The following is a 26,129-nucleotide window of genomic DNA, read 5'->3' as shown; positions in this document are numbered from 1 at the left end:
CCGTCTGCCCCCCACGGCCGCCAAGGTCTGGCCACTTACCCACTGACCTGGGGTAGCTGCACTTTGGCGGAGTCCGTCCCCACTGATGTATTCGAGCTCATTGCCAAGGGAAAATGAGGAGGCCCAGGAGCAGAATGCCAACAGTGGCAGCAGAAGAAAGGAAGCCTGTTAAATGTCTCTCCCTCTCCATTACCTTCGCTGCTTTTGTAACACTAAATCCCTCAAGAACCAGATGCTCATGCTAATAAAGGCCCATTAAGTAAGCAGCTCAGAAAAGGTACAAGAGCACGTCTTCTCATGGAGAATACTAAAAGTTTACTCTTCAAAACAAAAGGGCCTGAAGTCTAAGCCACAATACGGATAGCTGTTCAGCACAGGTATCCCGAGGCAGTCAGATTAACTTGGCCACTTGCTTCCGTGTGACCCCAGGACAAGTCAGTCTTGGACTAATTCTTGGATGTACATCTAATAGGATTAATAACTGTGACCAGCTCACGACTTTTGTGTGCCTTGAAGAGATAGTGCACATTGTCTGGTACAAATTCAGTTCTTATAAATGTTAGCTGTCATTGTTATTATTATAGACCTAAAACAGGATATGAAGGGCAGATAAAAGACTTTCTTAAAATCACTTCACTCTTGATTCTATATATATCTTGCAGCTTTACTCACCAACTACAGCACTTAATAAGAATTTTTAAATTCCTGTTCCTAGTGATTCTTAGGCACTGTTAAATCTGACAGAGTCGGGGCTCCTCTGGGAAGCTCACCAACTTCCTGTCTGCATCTGGACCAGGACATTAAGTGCAAATGAAGAACACAGAATTCTCATCTAGACAGAAACAGCCTCTCTCAGGCCAGCCCTGCCTACATCAAGGGCTTGCCAATGAACTAAACTGAAAAATAGAAACTGGCCAAGAGGAAATTCAGATAATGGAGTTATCAAGCACTGACTTTAGAATAACTATGCTTAGTATGTTTTCAGAGCTTAAAAGAGAGAGAGAGAATGTGGGCCAAGAGCTCAGCCAGAAACTTGGAAGCTTTTTTTTAAAAGAATCAAATGAAATGAAAAGTTCAATAACTGAAATTATCTCAAAAGAGAATTTGTGGACTAGATGATATTAGAAGAAAATATCCAAACTGAAGCAAGAAAGGGCAAAAGGAAGAAAATAGAGAAGAATGTAAAGAAGTATAGATGCATAGGAAACCTGTACAAGAAAATGACCTAAATGTAGATAGAATCCCAGGGAAGATGAGAATAGCTGAGAATTCCCCAGAAGTGGCACAAGATATCAAGGTAATCTCTCAGTAAGTACTATAAATACCAGAAACAAATACCAAAGAAAATTACATCTTTCCACATAGTGAAACTACTTAAAAACCAAAGACATATCTTAAAAGCAGCCAGAGGAAGAGAATAAACTGTTGACACAATACTTCTCAGTAGAAACAATGGAATCCAGAAGACAATGGAATCCTGAAGACTTTGAAATAGTATCTTCAAAGTTATTGAAAGAAAAGAACTCCCAATCTAGAATTCTATATTCAGCAAAAATCCCTCAAAAGTAAAGCTTTAAGTAAACATATTTTCAAACAAAAACTGAGAATATTAGCAGCACATCAAATTTAATGAGAATACTAACATCTTCTCTTTAGACCAAAGGAAAATGATCCTAGGTAAAAGTTTAGAAATGCAGGGAAGAATAAAAAGCAGCACAAATGGTAAATCTATAAACACAATTTACATAAACCATAACAAACATAACTATCTAAATAAACAGTGACAACATTATGTAATGGTCTTGTGGGGTTTAAAATACATATAAAATTAAAATACATGACAAATAGTAAGTAAGTTGAAAGTGGGGTTAATGGGAGTTAAAATGTTCTGAGGTTTATTGCATCTAGGGAATGGTAACAATATGAACTTAGGTTAGATTTTACATAGTCAAGAATGTTGCTATCTCCAGAGTAAGCGTTGATATTAGTAAAAGCATGTATAAGCTAACAGAAGAAAGGGATATTTTCTTTAAAAAGAACTTCTATGAAAGAGAAGGCAAACAAGGAGAGATAAGAAACACAGAAAAGGTAAAACACACTGAAAGTAAATGGGAAGATGATATTTCTTATCTCAAGTATATTGTAATTATATTAAATGCAAGATGACTAAACACTTCAATTGAAATACTGAGAAATCAAAACAAAGCCCAATTACAGGCTGCTTACAAAAGACTCACTTTAAATATATAGAAATAGAAGTGTTAAGAGTAAAATGATGAAAAATACATACTATGCAAACACTAACCCCAAGAAAACTAATGTAGCTACATCAATATTAGAGAATATAGATTTAGAAGCACTTAGAGAAATAGAGTTATTTCATGATCATAAAAGCTTCCACCTCCTAAGAAGATACAGCAATTCTGAATTTCTAAGCACGTAACATCATAGTCTCAAAATATATAAAGCAAAGGAAACAAAAAAAAACAAAAACAAAAAAAAATAGAATTTCATAGTCATTGTAGATTGTAACACATTTCTTCAAGCAGACAAAATCAATAAAAATAATCAAAATATGAATGACACAATTAATAAACTTGACCTAATTGAGAAATATTAAACACTGAATCCAACAGCTGCAGAATACATACTCTTGAAATATACATGGGAAATTTAGCAAAATATGCTAGTTCAAAAAACAAGCCTTAGTAAACCTGAAAGGACTGAAATCTTACCATGTACATTCTTTAATCAATAATAGAAAATCTCTAAATGCTGGGAATTAAGTACCACACATGCATAATCTAGACACTATTTACTCATCAAAAATATTAATACATGCATATCTAAGGACTCAAACAACAAGCCAGAGTAGGTGTCAGGGGGCAGGCACAGGAAATGAGAAAAGTCAGAGGGAAAAAACAAAATAGAACAAAGAGGGGCCTTGCACAGAATGATGATTTTGTGAAACACGACTCAAGAAGTATACTAAATTCAACTCTGCACACTAAAGGTCAAAAATGAAATGAGAAAATTATTTTATAAGACTAACATTTATAAAATCTGAATTGTAGCATGTTCTAAATTTACTAAGTCAGTTTTAGAGCCTCATGTTTGATATACAGGACAAAAAGTCCTTATACCTCATCAATCAATTCAACGAGCATCCGATGAACACAGATTATATGCCAGAGACTGTGCCAGTCGGTGCAGATACAAAGTCATATGAGACAGAGTCCCAGCTCTCAAGGCACTTACACCTCATGGGAGGTGATGTCATATGAAATAAACGGAGGAAATATTATAAGGATAACCACAGAACATAATTGCACAGAAACCACAGCTTACACAACAAAGTAGTGCTAGGCATTTGATCACTGACGTTGACTTGGCTGAGAATGACCTACTTTCTGATCTTCGGCTTGCTCTGCAATGAACAAACTCCTTGAGGGCAAGGACAAAAGATTATTTAATTCTGCAATCCCGGTGTTCAGCAGAGTGAGAGTTTATCACATTTTTGTTGAATGAATGAATGCAAAATGGGTGACAGTGTGAGCCAGTGTTCCAAGTCCTATATTCCTACATCAAGAAACCAGGTATAGAAACAACTGGAGCCCTTGACTGGAAGCCAGATCCACAAGGAGATGGTCCTGCTTTTGGTTTGGTCTCTAGATGATGTCCAAATCCCAGATGTAGTTATAGCTCTAGGGCTCACTGAGGATGTTACATCCAGAGCCTTGGAGAACTTTGTTATTCGTAGGTCAACTCTGAATCAGACATATGTGATGCTAAAAAAGACAAAGAAAGCCCTACCCGTCATAAAGTTCTAGAAATCACCTGCAGGGCAATGAGTGAATACAGAACAGCTTATCTGTAAATCGGCAGGATGACAACTTCTCAGAAAGTTTTTGGAAGAATGATACAGCATGTGAAAGACCTGGCAACTAGAGATGCCCAATAAATAGTTGCTGAACTGAACTGAAATGAGTTTTATAAATAATGGACATTTGGGACTTCCCTGGCAGTCTAGTGATAACCTGCCCCTCACAGTGTGGCCAAAAAAAAATTTTTTTTAATTAAAGAATAAAATAGTGGGCATTCTTTAAGTTTGATTTCTCCTTCTTCCTCCAATATCCCATCCCCCCATTTTCCCAAAACAGGCAGGTAACCATGAAGTGGAGAAATATTTTGAAGGACTTTCATGCATAACTCTCAGGACATTGAACTACAGAAAAGCATTACCACAGTTGGGGCACATAGAGACCAACACAGAATGCCGAAGACAAAATTCTTGTTGCAGGCAAGGGCTAGGACTGAGCATGGAGCAAACGAGACTAGACTGTAGCAGCAGCATCTACAAATCAAAGGGCAACTTGAGGCACATACACGTCCCTGAATCGAGATGGGCGTAACTCCTTCATCGGTGGATGACAATTCAATCAAGTAGGCCAAGATGTTTGCCCCATATACAATCCCCACCACCCCAATATCCTCTTCCTCTCATTGTAGATTAAGTAGCTCCATCCTCCACACAGTTTTGAAGATCAGTAAATGACCCAATTTCTTTAGACACAGTCAAGTAATCCCCAAAGTACTTTCAATTTATAAAATGCATCAAAGTGCATTTATTTATAGCCTGTAATGCACCAGAAGTTTTGCTGGATGCTGTATAAATGAACTTCATATATTCTTGGGCCCCGAGCTTTAAAGAAGGAATCTGGTTTTTCTAACCGTCCTTCTATAAACATGCCCTCCGATGGCTTCTTAATCCTCAAAGTCAACAGTTTTTCCTGAGACCGCATTTGTTTCAGCTCGTCCGCAGTCCCTGGTCTCTCTGGTCTCCTCTTTTCCATGATAGAGAACTTCCCCATATTTCCCTACTATCTATCTCTCCTATTGTTTCTTCTGCTTGCATTGATTTCTATTCCTCCTCTAAGTCCTAAAAGGACATATTCCTGAGGCTTTTGTTTTCTGCCGATCTCTTTTGGGTCCTGAACTAAACAACTGACATGTTCAGTTCAGTTCAGTCGCTCAGTCGTGTCCGATTCTTTGAGACCCCATGGACTGCAGCATGCAAGGCCTCCCTGTCCATCACCAACTCCCGGAGTTCACCAAAACTCATGTCCATTGAGTCGGTGATGCCATCCGACCATCTCATCTTCTGTTATCCCCTTCTCCTCCTGCCTTCAATCTTTCCCAGCATCAGGGTCTTTTCAAATGAGTCAGCTCTTTGCATCAGGTGGCCAAAGGATTGGAGTTTCAGCTTCAATATCAGTCCTTCCAATGAACACACAGGACTGATCTTCTTTAGGATGGACTGATTGGATCTCCTTGCAGTCCAAGGGACTCTCCAACACCTGACTATGAGCATGGCACCGCTTAAGTGCTTTACATATATGAACCCACTTCATGCTGATGACAGTCCAGTGAGGCAAGTACCATGACTGTCCCTATGTTATAGATGGGGAAGCTAAGAACCAGAGGGATTAGGAAGTCCAGAGATTCTCAAAACAGCTTGGGAATCAGCGTACCTGAGAAGCCTAATAAAATGTAGGATTACATGCTCTGGAATAAGATGAAATTGCTGAGGGAAAAAAAAAAAAAGGAGGAGTGAGAAGAAGACCAAAAAAGTGGAACTCTGAGAAACAGCAGCCTCATTCATGAGACAGAGGTAAAGAACAGTGGACCCCAAGATGTAGGTGAGAGGGGACAGGGGAGCCAAGGCAGAGTGGTATCCTGGGAGCACTAGAGAAGATCTCCAAATACAAGGTTGATTCTTCCAGATCATTGAAGGCGGTAGGCAGTGTTTGCTGGAACTGATGGTTAGGAGATCGTTTGTGACCCAGGTGGGAAGAGTTTTAGTGGCATTTAGGGGAAAGAATCCAAATATTTTTTAAGACCCTAAAGGAAGATTTCTCTCTCCTTGTCTTTTTCCTTCTCTCTCTCTCCCTTTCTCCATCTGTGTGCCTAGAACCTGGCTTACACATAATTACTCCTCATTTGCTGGCTTTCCATTGCAGAGGACGAGGGAACTGTCCACAAAAATCACTGTTATGGGGTCAAAAAGGAAAGACAGTGGGTATGTGACTTGGGAGTTCAGAATTGTGGGAGCAGGGGGCTCACACATCGGTTTCAAGCTGGACAGGAACCATTTCATGCAGGAGGTGACAGGTGGACAAGGCCCTGGTGCCCCGGTAGAGCGTGCCCACTGCAGGCTGCCGAGTGGACACGGCCTGTCTGCTTAGACAGGACACCACGGTTCTCAGACGATAACACAGCGCCCCCACTTCTTCTGGAGAGGCAGTTGCCTACAGCTGAAGTCACAGTTCCAGGTCACTGTGACCCACAGCCCACCTTGAAACGCCTTCCATTCCTTGACCTCTTAGGGTCGCCCTGCTCAGCTCCTAAGGCCAATGCTTCTTCGCTGTCACGGCCCTTCTCCTTTGTCCCGGAGAGGAAACACCCAGTTCCTCACGGCTGACTGTTGCTCCCACAGCTCTGGGAGCGTTAAGACTTCAAAAGAGGAACCACTCACGCTGTCATCACCACAGTGGTCGCTTCTACGGGATTCCTTTTTCCGATTGAGCATTGGATGGACGAGCTTGGCTCTTACCTCGGGGTGGAGGGCGGGGTGGGAGGGCGTTGCAAAGCCTCTGACTCATTCTGCCCTCCCTTTCGCCCTCCCCAGCTGCCCCTAACCGCACTTCCTCCTCTTCTGAAGTTAAAGGTCAGCCTCTCATGCTCAGGCCAAGGTTTTTTAGACACACACACTTGCACCAAAAAAAAAAAAAAAATTGGCTTCTGAGAGAATACATTTTTTAAACATGAAAAGAAATAAGGAAAGGAGCTCTCAAAAATAAATTTAAAAATAAATAATCATTCCCCCCAAACTACTTAATAATTTCAGAATAATAAAACTTTCCAATTGTAAATGCGTCAGGAATAAAATAAAAGGCATGAATGCTCCACTGTGTTCACGCAGGCCTCTTAAAAATGATCCTAATTTCTTCCAGAGGCTCCGTAGGGGAACGGCAAGATTCTCCTCAATAGAGAAGTATTCCAGCAATAATATAGTCACTTCTCTTCACATGTCCTGAGTGCTCGTATGAACACGGCAATGCTTTACAGCTGGCATCCTGTACATAGCTGCTTGAAAATGCTGTATTCCTAGGGGCTACAATCATGCATTGTGCATTTGAAACGCCTTTCACTAAGCAAGAGCAGTCAGCAGCCCCAGGCGACCCCACCAGGGACCATTACTCAGAGCTTTCTACTTCTCCAGGTCCCCCTGCCCCTGGTAAGGTTTGAGCAGCCCACTGAGCCCTTGGACCCAGGCGATCAACCCAAGCAGGACACCGAATCATGATGTCTCTGCCTTCTGGGTAATTTCTGCCTCCCATCCCTCCTTTGTCCCAACCTCAGTGGTCAGGAGTTCTGTGAAACTGGCTGGACAGAGGTAATTACGATACTGTTTCTATTTTACTGATAAACAAACTGAGTCTTGAACTTCCCTGGTGGCCCAGCGGTTAAGAATCTGCCTGCCAATGCAGAGGACACGAGTTCAATCCCTGGTCCGGGAAGATTCCATGTGCCGCGGGGCAACTAAATCCCTGAGCCGCAACTACTGAAGCCCATATGCCTAGAGCCCGTGATCCGCAACAGGAGAAGCCACCGCAGTGAGAAGCCCGCGCACCCCAGCGAAGAGCAGCCCCCACTGGCCGCAATGAGAGAAAGCTGGAGCGCAGCCACAGTGACCCAGCGCAGCCAAAAATAAAAAATTTTTTTTAAGTTTATAAGAAACCGTACCTCAGAATTTAACCACACAGTTCATGAGGGGCAATAAATACCACAGCCCACAAGGGTTGCACCTCGCCACCCTCTGAACTCACTTCCAGCCCACTGGGACCAGAGGCCCGTCCAGTTCTGAAAATGGGGACTGACCTGGTTCCAACAGGAGTCTGGGGTTCTTCTCTTCCCGCCCAGTGTCCCCGCACTGCGCCCAAGGGCCTGACCGTACAGGAGGTGTTTGTAACCATGGCTCCCTTGAACTTTCAGAAACCTCCATCTGACGACACGGCCGCCCGTTTCCACACCTCCTGCTTTGCTGCCTGCCAGTGACAACCTGTTTCAGATTAGCCTTGACAATTTTCTCTGGAGAGCTTCCAAAAATGTCCTCAACCGAACCATCAGGGAAAGGGCTGGGCCTGGCGCCCACCCAGCACCGGGCAGAGGAGACCAGTCACCATCACTCCCCGCGGCCCTGGAGACCGCTCGTGGGCACAGGCCACTTGGCCCCAGGAAACTTATGGGAACTGCTTCAGGTTATTAAAGTTCAATTACAGGAGAGGCGTAGTGTCTTGAAATCTATCGCTCTGCTTTTCCTTTTGGCCTTTCTCTGCAAAAGACCTGCATCCTAGTTGAGCTGGGAAGTATTGCAGAGAACATTAGGATGTTCAAGTAAGGATGCCAAGGAAAAGGAAGATTCAAGTTCAGCCTTTAACATCTATAATAAGATTATCAAACCCATGCAAAGGCTTTGTCAAGAGAGAAAAGGGTTTTGCAAAATCCCTTTATCTTCCCTTCTTTAACATTTCAAGCAGCAAGGCTGGAGTTCCCCCTGAGACAGGTCCCCTCCAGGAATGAGAGAAGGAAGATGAAGAAAGGGTTACAGGTTGCAAACCCCACACCCCAAAGGCCAGCATCTCTCAAAGCGACAGGGCTCAAGATGCGTCAGGTCAGATATGTGTGGGACCTTCTCGGGATCTTGACAGCAGTTGGCCTTTGCCCCCCTGGCACGGGAGCAAAAGTGGCAGGGAGGCAGGTTGTTGGACAGTTGGGTTGGAGGCAGCACCCCGGATCTCCATGGCTGGTGCACCGTATGTCAGGGACCGGGAGTTCCCTGTGCCTTCGAGTGATAAGAAACAGAGGTGGTGAGAGGCAGCTGAGTGGGCACTGATCTTGTTGTCAGTGAAGACATCACAGTGGGGAGACCAGAAGAGATGGCCATCAGTGCTGCCTAAAGGCTGCTTTATTACTACAATCCCACTGAGGGGCTACCTTCAATACAGAAAAGGCAAAATCAAGTCACCTCCCGCTGCCACCACCAATACCACCCTAGTCCAAGCCCCTTTCATCTCACCTTGACTTGCTCTCTAGCTGCGTCAGCTTCCGTATTGGTCATCCCACCTCCACTCTTGGTCTCCTGAAGTCTGTTCCTCGCCAGGGAGCCCAAGGGATCCCTTTAACGTAACTGAAGCCATGTCAGCCCTGCAATCAACACCCTCCAGCAGACTTCCCTGGTGGTCCAGCGGGTTAAGAATCCGCCTGCCAATGCAAGGGACCAGGTTTGATCCCTGGTCCAGGAAGACACTACATGCCGTGGGGCAACTAAGCCCATGCACCGCAACTCCTGAGCCCATGTGCCACCACTCCTGAAGCCCGAGCGCCTAGAGCCCATGCTCCACAAGAGAAGCCAGTGCAATGAGAAGGCTCTGCACCACACGAGACTAGAGAAAGCCCACATGTAGCCATGAAGACTCAGTGCAGCCAAAACTAAAAACTAAAATAAACACATAGATCAAAAAAACATTTTTAAAACCCTCCAATGACTTCATAATCAACTTGGAGAACAACCTGAGGTCCTTACCACGGTGACAGGATGCAACCTGCTCTGGCCTCGGTCTCCCTCTCAAACCCCATTTCCTGTCTGCTCACCCCACCCACTCTACTCTGGTCTAGGACCTCCTGGCTGAATCTCAAACACGCCAAGCACGCTCCCAGCTCGGGCTCTCTGCACCTGCTCTTCCCTCTGCCTGGAATGTTCTCTCAAACATCCTCATGGCCTGTCCCCTCGTTTCCTTTGGGTCTCTTCTGTCATGTCCTAAGAGAGGCTGTGCCTAAACCATCCTTCCCAAAATGACAACCACCCCAGGCCATTCTCAATCCCCAGTACCTGCTTTATTCTTTTTACTGTTCATCACCCCTTTGGGATTTATGTTGTTTTTATAGTAGCACCAGTCATAAAATACACATAATAGAAAATGTACCATCTTAATGATTTTTAAGTGTACAATTCAGTCTGGCAGGCTACAGTCCATTGGGGTCATGAAGAGTTGGATACAACTGAACACAAACACTTTCACTTTGCAAGTACATTCACATTGTCAGGCCACCATCACCACTATCCATCCGCAGAATTCCTTTCATCTTGCAAAACTGAGACTCTGTGCCCATTAAACACCAGCTCCCACCTCTTCTCCTGATTACAGCAAGCACCCTTCTTTCTATCTCTGTGAACTTATGTGAACCTGATGTGAGTTTTTCTAGGTGCCTTCTATAAGTGAATTCACACAGTATTTGTTCCTCTGGGGCTGGCTTATTTCACTTAGCAGAGTGTTCTCAAGCTTCATCCACACAGTAGCATGTATCAGAATTCCCTCTCTTTTTAAGGCTGAATAATATTCCACTGTGTTTATGGCACCTTATAGCCATTCATCCATCAGTGGACACTTGTGACGCTTCACCTTTGGGCTGGTGTGAATAATACTGCTGTGAACATGGGTGTCCAAAGATAGCATGTTTCATATTTGTTCATGGCCTGTCTTTAGCACCAGCACAGCACTTGGTACATAACAGAAGCTCAGTGGACATTTGTTGAACGTCTACAAGAGGCACAACATGTCTACAGGTCTGTTCTGATCACGGGGTTGCTGCTCTTAATCGGACTTACTGCTGCTCCCCAGCGTCAAGGACTGCTGGTCTGTCTAAAGGGGCTATGAGCCGTGGACTTGCTGAGGCATGTTTTGGCAGTCCAATTAGTATACCATCCAAGGGAGAAGGCATGTCCCGCCCAAGGTCTTAGTCATTCTGCTTCTGGTGTCAGGAGTTTACCAGCTGCAGAAAGGCCGGCCCACTAATAGAGCAGGAATCAATTAAACGTTTGATTCACTACCACAACATCCTGTTTTATACTCTTCATATCAACTAAATATTATTTGAAATGACCATGTTTATTCATCGTATCCTTGTTGATCATCAGCCATCTTCTCACCACGTAGGCCCTAAGAGAGCAGACACTTTGTCTTCAGTGTAGAATGGTCAAAACATTAAACAAGTAAAGGAATTCATGCAACTGATTCTTTTACTTCTGGTTCCATGCTGTGCTTAGTTGCTCAGTCACGTCCGACTCTTTGCGAACCCAGGGACTGCAGCCCACCAGGCTCCTCTGTCCATGGGATCCTCCAGGCAAGAATATTGGAGTGGGTTGTCATGTCCTCCTCCAGGGGATCTTCCGAACCCAGGGATCGAACCCAGGTCTCCCACATTGTAGGTGGATTCCTTAACATCTGAGCCACCAGGGAAGCCCTCGGTTCCATAATTCTCAAGAAACTTACTCATTATGATTCTACTTCTCAGGTAGGTAAAAACCAGGTCAGGCTAATGCAAAGATAGTACTCACTGAGTTTAAATAGAGTGGCATTTCTGTTTATCTATCCATAAAGGAAACACTAATTCTCTCCTATGTGGGGGCTTTCCCTACTTCAAGCAACTCCCCAGTCTCAGCAGACACAAACTGATGTCCTACAAATTCAGTTCTGACACCACTATTTACCTGGAGATTATAGCAGATCCCACAGGTTAAGGCTCAGTCTCAGAAGACTGCCCTGCCACCCTTCCTACCCACACCCACCCCCACCTCAGAGGCCGATTGCAAGTCAGGTTGTCACCTGCATTTCTGACCAACCACCTATAAATCAGGTTCCCCTGACCTCCTTCTCTGGTTCAATAATTTGCTAGAATAGCTAACAGAACTCAGGGAAACATTTACTTATGTTTACTGATTTATTCTAGAAGAATACAACTCAGGAAGAGCCAGCTGGGAGAGATGCTTGGAGCAAGGCATGGGGGGAGGAGCATGGAGTTTCCAGGGTCTCTCCAGGTGCACCACCAGCTCAGCACCACCAAGTGTTCACCAACCTGGAAGCTTATCAAATCTCACTGTTTGAGAGTTTTATAGAGATTTAATCTCCAGCATCCATCCCACTCCCCTTTCTAGAGGCTGTGGCTGGGGAGCTGAAAGTCTCAACCCACTAATCACTCGGTCTTTCTGATGACCTGCCCCATCCCAGGCTATCCAGGGGATGTGCCTTAAGTCACCGCATTGGCATAAACTCAAATGGTGCCGAGAACTGGGAGCAGAGACCAAGTATATTTCTTATTATAACACAACGTTAGTTTCCTAAGTGGGCTTCCCAGGTGGCTCAGTGGTAAAGTACCCACCTGCCAATTCAGGAGATGCAGGTTCAATCCCTGGGTTGGGAAGATTCCCAGGAGGAGGAAATGGCAACCCACTCCAGCATTCTTGCCTGGGAAATTGCATGGACAGAGGAGCCTGGTGGGCTACAGTCCATGGGGGTCACAAAGAGTTGGATATAACTGAGCAATTGAGCATGCATGTAATTTTTGAAATCTTGGTTAGTATGAGTCTATCTCTGAAAATTAACCTTAATCTCATTATGTAAAAACAACAAAAAAATCTGACTAGTCCCTCACCCAGAATAAATCACCAACATCAACTTCACTTTAAGAGGCTTCATGACCACCACCATAAATTAGAATAAAGAAGAAGTGAAACCTTTTGAATTATGTCAGTTTCTTGATGTCTTGTGACTTCTAATTTATTACAACCAGAAATATAAAATGAGAACTCACACAGGGTGAGATGGTCTTCCTAATTTTGTAGATCTCAACATAAAAGAACTGAAAATCTTAGCAGGAAAAAAAAAATGCCATGGTTCACAGGTGAGATCTGCCAGGACATGGAAAAAAAGAGAGTGGCCTTTATACCATGTATCTGCCATCCTTGTCTAGACCGCCTTCAGTCTTCCAGTTTCCTTTGAATGTTCAGACACCCCATCAGGGCCCCTAATTACAGAGCTCCATGAAGATTCAACCTGGGGGGAGTTTCTACTTCCCTCCTACTTGCTTCCTACATGGTTAATGCAGGAAAGGAAAGTTACTTTTCAGTTCCTATCAAGTCTATATCCTTATTCACAGAGACCAAGCCAGATGATCTCAGACCTTCTAGTAGAAAACAATAATATATTAGCAATTACCTGTTTTGCAAAACCCTGTGCATGTCGGTCCTAGAGTCTAGCATTCAGAGTAAGAGCAAGGACACGCCACCTCAACATTTTATTGGAGCTGCCCATGTGTGTTCCAACTCATCTCTTCACGTTCTGCTTCTAAAATTAGGCATCGGAACAAATGTCATTCCTGCCTCACATGGGTTTGTTTGTTTTCTTATCTCATAGTTCAAGGGGACATCCTCTGCCCTTGCTTCCTGACCCCCACCCACCACGTACTACCTTATCAGAAACTGAGTTGCCTCATTGGAGACCATAACTCTGATGGGGTCCAGAGAACATCAACATGTGCTACAGCTGGGGGAGCAGGTTTCTCAGAAACCGATCACTAAGCACAACTCAAGACCCAAAAGCTCAACCCTCAGCTTGTGATCCAATTTCACTTCTCATTCTTGTACCTTGAGTGTACCTTGAGTGCTTATTGGAAACTTCTGGTTTGGGAGGCCGGCTGTGTGTATACTGACCATAAAGAATGATCTTGCTTTATCTGGAAAGGTTGTCATCTCAAACCCAACATACAGCTTCAAGAGGTCTGGGCTGAGAAGGACCACGGCTGGACTATGCAGGGAGCTGGATGTGCACTCAACGTTCTCACCGAAGCAGCGGCTGCATCTGTATCTATATCCAATCCCCAAAGAACAACAAAAAGAAATTTCATAATGTTTTCTTTCACTTTATCTCTAAGACTCAATAGTCACGTCTATGAAGGTAGGGGCCATATCTAAATGATTGTGTGTATTTCTTGCTAAAATAAGCCCCCAGCCTTGATATCCGTGATGCACCTGGAGAGTAAGCTTACGACTCACTTTATAATGGGGACTGGAGACAAATAAGATTGTCTAAATACTACTTAGAAGCTTGGGGACTGAATTAGCAAATTATTAAGTGTATAGTAAAGGGATGACCTAACTCCTAGTCTCAAAGAAAACACTTGAAACGTAACTTGTAAACCAATAAAAGGCAATATCTCCTTTCCTTCAGGAACTAGGAACATTCCATTCGACCCGACCTTCTTTAACACCACATAATTCCTTCCCCCACCAGGTTACATCATGTTTAAGTCACATCATGACACAGTCTCAATATCCAGTGGATGGCAAAGGAAAAAAAAAAAATTCCTTTCAAAATGAAGAAAACACAATTTCTATTCATAGTATGAGTTAGAATCATCAATCTAAGGCTCTAGTAAATATTCAAAAGGAACTGATATTTACCAGTTGTTAACTTTGAATCAAAAAGTGTATGAGAACTTCGTATAAAACACCCACTTAAACATGTTAGTTTCAACTTCCGATAGCATAGATTAGTTTCATATCATCAATCTTGTAGAGTTTCAGAACTAGATATTTTGGGAGATAGTCTATAAATAGAAATGGGGAGATACACAATTGATTATGCTTTTCTTCCCTTTAGAAAATATAAAATTTAAGCTCTCTGCTCTGTGTAAATTATTTTAAGTTTTTATTATTTTTTGGCAGTACCATGCAGCATGTGGGATCTTTGCTCCCCAACCAGGATCAAACCTGTGCCCCTTGCAGTGGAAGCAAGGGGTCTTAGCCACTGGACCACCAGGGAAGTCCCTGTGTAAATTATTTATGAACTAGGAGACATGATAAAATTACTGTAACAACTCTAAGTCTAATGGCACCTGCATTGTTCAGAGTATAGTTTATGAGCATTTAACATTCGGCAAGTGTGTAAGCAGAAATTACTTTAATATATATAATTCATTAAGTGGATGGGTTTCTCTTAAGAGGAAATAATATTGTATTTATCTAAGGATTACATGAAGCAAGACTTCAGAGCTTGATCAGGTGGTGGGCAGAAACCCGAGATCAGAGTCACCAAGGCCAAACAGCAATTGTTGTGTTGTTCTGTTTTGTTGTTGACACAGGACAGTAAGTGGCTCAGAGTACACCATGCCCTTGCCAAGTCAAAAAAACAACACTTCATTTGAGAGGAACCCGACTGTTCTGCACGCGTGTGCAGAGGGAATTTCTCAATGGAAAGTCTATTGTGATCGGCAAAGAAATGCCCTCTGATACTAACCTGCTTTCTCATCAGTTTCCCCAAGTGGAATGATCCATTGACTCCGTTCAGAGTGTGCGCAACTTATATAATGGATACTGTGTACAAACACCTGCCATATTCTAGATAATTAACTCACTTTATTATCCACATTCTAACCTTGTGAAGTAGTGCTATTTCCCCCCATTTCAGAGATGAGGAAACAGAGGTTCAAAGAGGTTACAAAACTGAGCCAAAATCACAGAGACAGAAAGCTGCAGAACCGGCCTTCGGAGCTGCGTATTTTGGTTCCCAGGCCCGTTGGTTGGGGGTCAGGATGGGGAAGGGGTAGAAGCACCCGTGGAGTCACATGTTGGTTCTTTGGAGCCAGCAGAGTTATAGTACAGAACACAGGAGGCCCAAGTCTATGACTGGAGGGTCAGCTACACACAGGAAAAGGACAGGAGTCCAGGCCTCAACCTTGCAGCCTGGCTGAGCTGTGTGTGGTTTGCTGGGTCAGAAAGAAGCATCTGCACTTACTACAGAGGGAGGTTCATCATAGAACTAAAGGAGTGAGCAGAAATAACTAGCTCAGGCTAAGTGTCACAACAAATCTTTAAGCAGCTTTCAACCTCCTCCCTTACTTCTGAGCGCTAGCAGCAGACAAACCAGCACCATGAGGCCCGCCAGGATTGCCACTGCCCCAGGAAGCACCACCAGGGCACCGCCCTGTCTGCCACCCACAGCCCCAGCACCACCCGCTCACCTCCACTGCCCTTTCCTCCTTTTATTCCCTCGTACCTTACAGCCTTTTCCCAGGTCTTCTTCCTTGGTTGTCTCCTACTAACTAACGAAAAGGCAGGACGGTTACTGTCACCAGCTTTCGTTGTTGTTCAGTCCCTCAGTCACGTCCGACTCTGCGGGCCCATGGACTGCAGCACCCCAGGCTCCTCTGTCCTCCACTTTCCACCAGGGCTTGCTCAAACTCATGTCCATTGAGTCAGTGTTGCTATCCAACCATCTCATCCTCTGCGGCCCCCTTCTCCGCTTGGCCTCAATCCTTCCCAGCATCAGGGTCTTTTCCAAAGAGTCAGCTCTTCATATCAGGTAGCCGAAGTATTAGAGCTTCAGCTTCAGCCTCAGTCCTTCCAATGAATATTCAGGGTTGATTTCCTTTAGGATGGACTTCTTGGATCTCCTTGCAGTCCAAGGGACTCTCAAGGTCTTCTCCAGCACTACAGTTCAAAAGCATCAATTCTTCATCACACAGCCTTCTTTTTGGTCCAACTCTCACATCCGTACATGACTACTGGAAAAACCAAAGCTCATTCTGCCTTCCAAATCCAAAGCCGAGGAGCGTATAATTAAAGAACATAATTCTCATTCAGAATCCTCACCGCAAGGACATCTGCCATGCCTCACTTTTAGATTCCCAACATCTCCAACCAGAGCAGAGTAGAATGGAGACTGAAAAAGACATTTGAACTCCACAAATTCTGACTCTGACCTTGCCAAATGTCTTCCTGCCACCCCCTCCATCTACTTTTATGCATCTACAATTGAAGACCTTATATAATCATTTTTTTTTTGTAGCTCCTACTGTTTTGATTAAAAAAAAAAAAAAAGCCCCTTCCAGGACATTTTAAAGCTTAAACACATGGGTGCTTATCTTTTCTCTTTTGTAATATGTGATTTGACCTATTTCTCTTGTGTGAATTTCAAAGTCTAACTCTGATAAACGTCAAGTTTAACTTTGGAAATTAATTTAGCATGCAGTGTATATAAATGACACTAGAAATCTTAGTCAAACACAACAGCATTACTGACCTTCAAATGATATAGGGGGAGGGAGTGGGGCTGAGAAATTCCTTGTTTTATTACAGGATTGCTACAAAAAACACTGTCAACAGGTTTATATATTTCTATTAATTTTACTTTAAGTGCATTTGTGTTTAGGTTTTGATTTTGATGATCCAAAACCTTAGCATGAAAAATAATAATAAAAATGAACATTTGGCTTTCTTTCAACTTAGAGACACAAGGCATTTTTACATTAATTATTCTAAGCTGCAGCCCTTGCTTTTTTTCATTTACAGTTTAGCTTACTTTTTGTATGTTACCTTTAATTTAGGAAATTTTCAAACTTACACAAAAGTGGCCACTTTTATTTCCTTTTTGTCCACACAAACACCAATGATTTATGATTTGAAGTAAATCCCTGAAACTATTTTATCTTCTTAAATGTGTAAATTGAAATGACCACAAACTTTAAAAATCACATTAACTCAATATAATTAAACATTGAGTCAGTGTTCACATTTACCTATCCTTTAAAAAAACTTTTTTTATTATTTAGAATTTTGCACTGGGATCCACGTAAGGTCTATACACTATTATTAGTTATAGATCTTAATTCTCTTTTAAATTACGGGTTACTCCATTTCTTTTTCCCATGTCTTCTTGCCCTTATTGTTATCAAAGAAGAAGAAGAAATTAGATTATCCATTCTTTGTTGTTCAATCATTGTTTAGTCCCTAAGCAGTGTCTGACTCTTTGCTACCCCATGGACTGCAGCAATCCAGGCTTCCCTGTCCTTCACTCTCTCCGGGAGTTTACTCAAACTCATGTCCATTGAGTCGGTGATGCCATCCAACCATCTCATCCTCTGGCGCCCCCTTCTCCTCTTGCCCTCGATCTTTCCCAGCATTAGGATCTTTTCCAATGAGTCAACTCTTTGCATCAGGTGGCCAAAGTATTGGAGCTTCAGTTTCCGCATCGGCCCTTCCAATGAATATTCAAGGTTGATTTCCTTTAGGATTGACTGGTTTGATCTCCTTGCAGTCCAAGGGACTCTCAAGAGTCTTCTCCAGCACAACTGTTAGAAAGCATCAGTTCTTCAGCGCTCAGCCTTCTTTATGGTCCAACGTCTGTACACGACTACTGGAAAGTCCATAGCTTTAACTATATGGACCTTTGTCACCAAAGTGATGTATCTGCTTTTTAATTAAGTTTGTTGTAGCTTTCCTTCCAAAGAGCAAATGTGTTTTAATTTCATGCAGGCAGTTATCACCTGCAATGATAGTGAAGCCCAAGAAAATAAAATTTATCACTGTTTTCACCTTTTCCCCATCTATTTGCCAAGAAGTGATGGGACCAGATGCTGTGATCTTAGTTTTTTGAATGTTGAGTTTTAAGCCAGCCTTTTCACTCTCCTCTTTCACCCTCATCAAGAGGCTCTTAGAAGTACTTATATCTGAGTTTTGCTAATTGCATCCCATGATGTCTCTTAATACATTCCTCTTTCTTGTTTCCCTATAAATTTGTTTTCCTATAAATCGGTCACTGGGTCTGGAGCTTGATTAATCCAAAACGTTACTGATTGTATTTTCTCCCCTGGCTTTCAATTTCTTCAAGTTCATATAACATAGGAAATATATTTGATTTTCTTACACAATAGTATCAAAAAGTGTCAGAAAAAAAGGTGTCTGGCAACACCCTGCCCAATATTTGGCGGTGGTTTAGTCGCTAAGTTGTGTCCAATGCTTGCAATTCCATAGACTGTAGACTGCCAGGTTCCTCTGTCCATGGAATTCTCAAGGCAAGAATACTGGAGCAGGTTGCCATTTCCTGCTCCAGGGTATCTTCCTGACCCAGGAATGGAACCCAGGTCTCCTGCACTGCAGGCAGATTCTTTACCAACTGAGCTACAAGGAAAGCTCCACCCAATATTTATCCTTATGTATTTCAGTATAAATTATTAACCTTTAACTCCTTAAAAGTAAAAACAAGGACCAGGAGATAAACAGGACTGAAAATGCCACAGCATCACTGCAAAGATCCCCTTGCCCTTCAACACATGATTTTCTTTTTCTCCAAAGCACTGCAAGAACTGGACAGATTAGCTAAACAGCAGGCCCTGCCTGGACCTTCCCACTCTATCACTCTCAGCATGTTCTATTCTAGAGCAGTAAAACATTCATTTTAAGAGACATAATTTGAGCATCCAGGCCTGTGCCTTCTATAGTTATTCTCTGCCCCAACAGAAAACAAATGTGGTTAACCAAAAGTCAGCTTCAGGAAAGAAAAAAAAAAAAAAGCCTTTGTTCTTTACAAAAATACTTTGTTATCAGCCTTCAAGAAAGATGTCAGATATTAATTTGAGGCTAGAGTATTGTAGGAGTAGGGGCAGGGAAGAGAGGGTAATAGAAAATCTCCCCATGGATTGGTCATGAACATGATCTGATATCATGAACCTGTATGGAAAGATTTAGTGTAACTAGATTGTTAGAGAATGTAACAGAGAAAAGGTGTCATTATCTACAAACCATGATGCAAACTAAATAGAGCTATGAACAGGTATAAATTTGAAGGAAGCCAAAGCCATGCAGCAGCCTAAACTTCACTCGGCCTTATCAGAAACAGAAATCTGCCACATGAACAACACACATTTCAATGAAGAGCTGAATGAGTCCAGCAGAAAAGGAGAGAAAGCAGTCAGGAGAGCTCAGAACACTTGCATGGAGCTCAGCATAGCCTGGCATCATTGGCGTTGCTGGCCGCATTCAATCAAAGTGCAGAGGGGAAGCAAGGAAGGCAGGAGAAGCATCTAGAACAGGCGATTCTGTGGGATAACCTGTGAACCCTGCATACATTCTCTGCTGCTCTCAGCCCCTCTGACCAGGAGTCATGAAGCCTCATTTCCCCTGAGCTCTGCCAGGCTTCATACCCAGTGAAATCTGATGAACTAGGATAAGTTAACAGCCTCCAGCCTCTCCCAGGTGGATCTTGAAAGTGACTGGTTATCTCAGAGGTGAGCCCTGAATACCTGGACATCCTTGGTCCTTCCATCTCTGGTTTCAGCAACACACTTCATAGAACTCTGTGTCTGCCTTAGTTTCCCTCTAGTTTACCACCAGGTCGTGTCCCCGCTGAGTTTCACCTGGCTGAACCCTGACACTTTGCTGTGGATGCTGAATCTGGGCCTCCTGCATCTGCAGCCCAGGAACAGTTTTGGGGGGTGCTACTACCATCCCAGTCTTCCTCAATAGAGAGAGAACTGGACCACAGGTCTTGAGTTCAATCTGGAACTTTACAAATCTCATTAAACATAGGCATTAAACTTGTGAATTCCCATTTCCTCATCTGAAAATTAAGGTTACTATTCACTACCTGCCCCACCTTTGATGGTGGTTAAATAAAAGCAAGCTAATGAATTAAGCTGTGCTGCCTCCCTTCAATCCAGGCCTTATTTTTGCCACCAGCTTTCTCATTTCTCCAGGAATGATCCCCCTCTGTAGGCATTTCCCACATATCCACCTTGTGGATATTCCAGATGGACAGCCACGTGGTTTAGAATACTCTGGAGTAGTTCTGAATGGCTAGAAACATAGCAAGGGTTTAGCTAAGCCCCTAGGTAGAAGTAAATTACCATGAGTGACAGATTCTTCCAATCTTAAGTAGATCAGCTCACCCAGGAAACAAGTTCACATGTGCACAGAGTGAAAAGCCTCATAGACCCAACCGGTCTCACTGAGCTCAAGTCACTCCCACTGGAACCACTGTCAGCAGAGCCACCTTTGCAAACAATAGGCAGCTTTAAACATAATGAGCTGTATGTATCTACATAATGTGGTCAAACAGTAATATGACCTATTTCATAATGCACTCGGCAAAACCAAATGGATACAGTTAAGACCACGGTCCATGGAGTCGCAAAGAGTCGGACACGACTTAGCAACTGATCAACAACAAGACCGTTAGAGAAAGTTGCTCTGAAAAGACAAGCAAAAAAGCATCCTGTTCAACAACATATCTAAACATCCAATATATTGCAAACAAATCAAGAGGAATAGAGTTTCCCAACAAGTAAGACTTACCCTTCTCTCGAAAATGGTTTAAAACCAGAGTCGTTTGTCATGGTGAAGTTTGGTCCTTGAACAGAAGCTCTATTTTCCACAGAGGAAGGATGCTCAGCTGATGGAGAAAACAAGCAAATGCTACATGTCAGGCATTGGGTTAGGAACTTCCGTCTACTTTCTCAGTTAGTTCTCGCAAAATGCCAGAAGCCAGATAAAGAAATCAGTTCAGAGAGAATTCGTGACGCACCAAGGGTGCATAGCCAGCAAATGTGGGAGTTAAGGACTTTTCCATCTCAGCCCACGGACTTCTCTGTAAGAGGCAGATGTAAAGCAAAGCACTTCCTACTCCTGTTAGCCCAACAAACCTCGTCACACATGTACAGTTGTCCTTGTGGGGGTGGGGGAGCCACAAGGTGGGAACTCGACTGAGAATGTCAGAATGGGCTACACTTCTGCTTTCACTCATGAGTCATGGTTACCATTTTGTGCTTATGAAACCACAACCAAAATGGCACTGTAGGGGGTAATTGCATTTTAGTAATTCAAAAAAAATTACACCTCTACCTTGCACAGTAGACTCTAGTCCTGAGATTTCTATTACCAAAGACTATCAAAATGCAATGCCAACCAAGAGGTCAGCATGGTGGTGGTAAATATGTATACTCTACAGACCTTTGGGCAAAAGCTATCAAAATTTAAGATATAGAAATCTCTTGGCCTAATATTTTCTCATCTAGAAACTTAACTATAGTAAGGCCATATGGTACTCAAAAATCTGTAGATAAAGACATTCATTTCAGGATTGTTTATAAACGTGAAAAATTGAGAGCAATGCAATGGGAACTGGTTAAAAAAGTTATAGTACACATATAAAATGGAATATTCCACAGCCACTAAAAAATACAAATGTGCGTTGACATAAAAAATATGCCCAAGATATGTTCCTGAGAGAAAAAAAGCATATTGTAAGACAGCATGCATAAATTATTCCATTTTTGTAAATAATAAAACATATGGTTGTATATGTGTAGGGAGAAAATCTGGAATAATATCCACCAAACTAGTCACAGTGGCTTTTTCTGGGGGATGGAACTAGGAAGGGTCCTACTTTCTATTTTTTATTATTTCTGCACTTCTAGAAATTCTTCTTATATGACTATTTTTACCATTAAAAAAAAATTAAAAGGGGGCTTCCCTAGTGGCTTAGTGGTAAAGAATCTGCCAAGGCAGGAGACATGAGTTGGATAACTGATCTGGGAAGATGCCACATGCCGCAAAGCAACTCAGCCCATGCGCCACAACGACTGAGTCTGTGCGCTAGAGCCGGGAGGTGCAACTGCTGAAGTCTGTATCCTCTAGAGCCCCTGCTCTGCAACAAGAGGAGCCACCATAGAGAAGCCTGAGAATCGTAACTAGAGTAGCCCCTGCTGCCCTAGAGAAAGCCCACAGGCAACTAAGACCCAGCACAGTCAAAAAGAAATAATTTTTTTAAAAAAATTAACAGGGTCTTCCCTGGCAGTCCAGTGGTTAAGACTCCACATTGCCAATGCCAGGGGCTCAGGTTAAATACCTGCTCAGGTAACTAAGATCCCGCGTGCCAGGCATCGTGGCCAATAAATTAACAAATAAAACGAAAAATAAATTTAAAAAAAATTTTTAATAAATCCAAAAAATTAACGATTTGTGTTCTATTTTTAATTTGGGGCTGGGTGTTTGGGATATGAGACTTAACCAGTATTTCAAGTCTAGAACCAGAAAGGAGACTAAAGGGAACTGAAAATCTCCAAAACGTGAATCTTATGTGAGAAACTATTTGAGTAAGAATTTGCTGGTAGCTTTCAAACACACAGCTGCAGATATATATATTGTTGATGATCCAAAACTGTCTTTGAGATTTCTGGGGGAAACCGCAGAGTTAGAGTGTGTTTGTCTGACTCCTCTCCCTGAAATTTATTTAAGCAAACAAGAATCAATGCTGTTCATGGTTGGGTCTATTGTTTTCAAGTCAGCAATCAAATGTATTTTCAAGGAGATTCTCTAAAGGGGTGTTTGGGGTCTCCAACCTTAATGTAAAGACTCATATCATACAGACAAAGCTAACTGTGTCTCCCAGTCAGCTCCATTTCTGGAAGTATCTGAAGGTTACGTGTTTTTTCTTTCTTAATTTATTTATTTATAGGGCTCCTCATTACAGTGCTTGGGCTCCAGAGCACACAGGCTTGGTAGCTGTGGTAAACAGGTTGCCCTGAGGCAAGTGGGATCTTAGTTTCCCAACCAGGGATCCGAGACGCATCCCCTACATTGGGGATGTAGATTCTTTATGTAAAGAAGGCAGATTCTTTACCAGCAGACCACCAGGGAAGTCCCTGAAGGTTACATGGTAAGGCTACACACTGTAGCAAACACAACTCCCACAGCAAAGCTGAGTGGTGGAACCAGAGAGGGTCTGAGACCTGGATGCCCAACTGCCCACCTGGCTGCCTAAAGACCTCACAAGGTGGATTACCAGTGAATTGGGTCTAATTTCAACAGATTCAACAGACTGATTCTGATTTCCATCCCATTCTGATTTCCATGTATGAACTTACTGCCTTAGAGAGGCTGATACACATAACTAGATTTCTAGAGAATTCATTGGCAATGAAAATGATCTGTCGATTAAATCAGCTAGTATGTGTGATAGCACAGAGGCTCCTCTCTCCTTTTGAACAAATTAATGGCAAGTTCAGTATTATCTGGAAGTTATACTTCAAGCAGGGGCTTCCCAGGTGGCTCAGTGGGTGAAGAATCCATCTGCAATGCAGGAGACACAGGAGACTCAGGACCAATCCCTGAGTCGGGAAAATCCCCTGGAGGAGGGCTTAGCAACCCATTCCAGTATTCTTGCCTGGAGAATCCCATGGACAGAGAAGCCTGGCGGGCTACAAACTGCACGCCTAGCTTCACATCAGAAACAGGAAGTTACATAACCTGAACGTGAAATGACATCTGGTCCCCAACAGGCCGATGCCTGCATCTCTGCAGTATAGTCCAAAAGGCCCAGATGCTGTTCCTCCAAGTAGCCAAGACATCCTCTCTCAAGGACACGACTGACTTCTGGTTCTCCATTGCCCTTTCTGTGCCCCCTTTCTGAATCACAGTACATCACAATGGATTCGATTTCTGCTGTTTGTTTGTGTGTTTGTTTACAATCATATTCTATTTCTGCCTCCATGAGCTCATTCACTGAATCATCCTGGGTGTGATGTCTGATGCCTGCAAGTTTACAAACAGACCGTTTCTGACTTAGCTTTCTCAGATTGCTAATCAAACCATCATATGCAGATTTTACTAGCTCTACATTGAGAGGATACGATAGTCAGGATATGATACGCTATGCTGATGTAACAAGCAAATCCAAACCTCATCAATTCAGTACAACATTTGTGTCATATCCTTGCAAGTTCTGATGTGAGATGGCAGGACCCATCTCCATCAGACGTGTCTGGATCCAGGCTCCATCCGTTCTGTGTTCTACATATTAAGATCATGGCATCTGGTCCCATCACTTCATGGGAAATAGATAGGGAAACAGTGGAAACAGTGTCAGACTTTATTTTTCCGGGCTCCAAAATCACTGCAGATGGTGACTGCAACCATGAAATTAAAAGACGCTTACTCTTGGAAGGAAAGTTATGATGAACCTAGATAGCATATTCAAAAGCAGAGACATTACTTTGCCAACAAAGGTCCATCTAGTCAAGGCTATGATTTTTCCAGTGGTCATATATGGATGTGAGAGTTGGACTGTGAAGAAAGCTGAGCACTGAAGAACTGATGCTTTTGAACTGTGGTGTTGGAGAAGACTCTTGAGAGTCCCTTGGACTGAAAGGAGGTCCAACCAGTCCTTCCTAAAGGAGATCAGTCCTGGGTGTTCATTGGAAGGACTGATGCTAAAGCTGAAACTCCAATACTTTGGCCACCTCATGCAAAGAGTTGACTCATTGGAAAAGACTGATGCTGGGAGGGATTGGGGGCAGGAGGAGAAGGGGACAGCAGAGGATGAGATGGCTGGATGGCATTACCGACTCGATGGACATGAGTTTGAATAAACTCTGGGAGTTGGTGATGGACATGGAGGCCTGGCGTGCTGTGATTCATGGGGTCACAAAGAGTCGGACACGACTGAGCGACTGAACTGAACTGAACAGGCTGACTGCAGCAGCCAGAGACAAAGACGGAGGAGAGTGCTGATTCCCAAGAGCCTCAAAGTGACACCTGACTTCCTATCCTCATCTCACAGACCAGAGACAGTCATGTGACCAATCTAAGTGCAAAGGAGGCTGGGAAATGTGGTGGACCACTGGATTATCTTGAGAGAGCTGGCTGCCTCTGAAATAGAAAGCTACCTGATTTCCAGGTTTTTACAAGCTCTTTACTGTCACCCATGTACACCAGCAATAGTTGTAATCAGAGGGCACTTGATGCTTCTGAACTGCCCTCTTAGCTCCTGTCTGTCTTCACTGAATCAATATAATGCAGGTCATTTACTGAGGGTCTAAAAATCTAGGTTAGACTGGAATACAGAGTAAGACTCAGCTTCACCCTTGAGAATAGAGGGACTTCCCTGGAGGTCCAGTGGTTAAGGCTTCACCTTCCAATGTAGGGGATGTGGATTTGATCCCTGATCAGGGAGCTGGGATCAAAGGGGCATCCCAGGTGGCACTAATTGTAAAGAACCCAGCTGCCAGTGCAGGAGACATAAGAGACGTGGGTTCGATCCCTGAGTTGGGAAGATCCCCTGGAGGAGGGCATGGCAACCCACTCCAGTATGCTTGCCCGGGAAATTCCATGGATAGAGGAGCCCGGTGAGCTATAGTCCACAGAGTCACACAGAGTCGGACACAAGTGACTTGAAGGAGTACACACACACACACAGGGAGCTAAGATCCCATGTCTCACAGCCAAAAAACCAAAACTTAAAATAGAAGCAATATTGTAACAAAGTAAATAAAGACTTCAAAATTGGTTCACATTAAAAAAAATTTTTTTTAATCTAGTAATAGAGACCTTACAATAATAAAAGCAGTATTATAGGGATATACAGAGAAGGCACTGGCAACCCACTCCAGTACTCTTG

General features: G+C 43.2%; 1 protein-coding gene across 6 annotated transcripts in view; it reads right to left on the bottom strand.

The window, feature by feature from the left end:
- Positions 1–21,365, bottom strand: part of LOC147361519 (uncharacterized) — a 296,232-nt gene extending 274,867 nt beyond the window's left edge. For 2 of the 6 annotated variants that reach the window (XR_015138031.1, XR_015138036.1), the window contains exon 1: positions 21,029–21,355. Coding sequence is in view for 1 of the 6 variants with exons in the window: in XM_086329267.1 (XP_086185393.1) it covers positions 7,942–8,065 (124 nt within the window). In the remaining 5 variants the exon portion in view is untranslated. Of the gene's footprint in view, positions 1–7,941; positions 11,934–13,609; positions 13,764–21,028 lie in introns of those variants that run through there. The other 4 variants (XR_015138032.1, XR_015138039.1, XR_015138037.1 and 1 more) reach the window with 4 other exon arrangements.
- Positions 21,366–26,129: the final 4,764 nt, after the last annotated feature.

Source organism: Bos grunniens, chromosome 12 (genome assembly GCF_055505025.1).
Source record: "Bos grunniens cultivar Pamir isolate PY7600 chromosome 12, Bosgru_T2T1.0, whole genome shotgun sequence".
NCBI lineage: Eukaryota > Metazoa > Chordata > Mammalia > Artiodactyla > Bovidae > Bos > Bos grunniens.
This window is presented reverse-complemented; position numbering and strand designations above follow the sequence as displayed.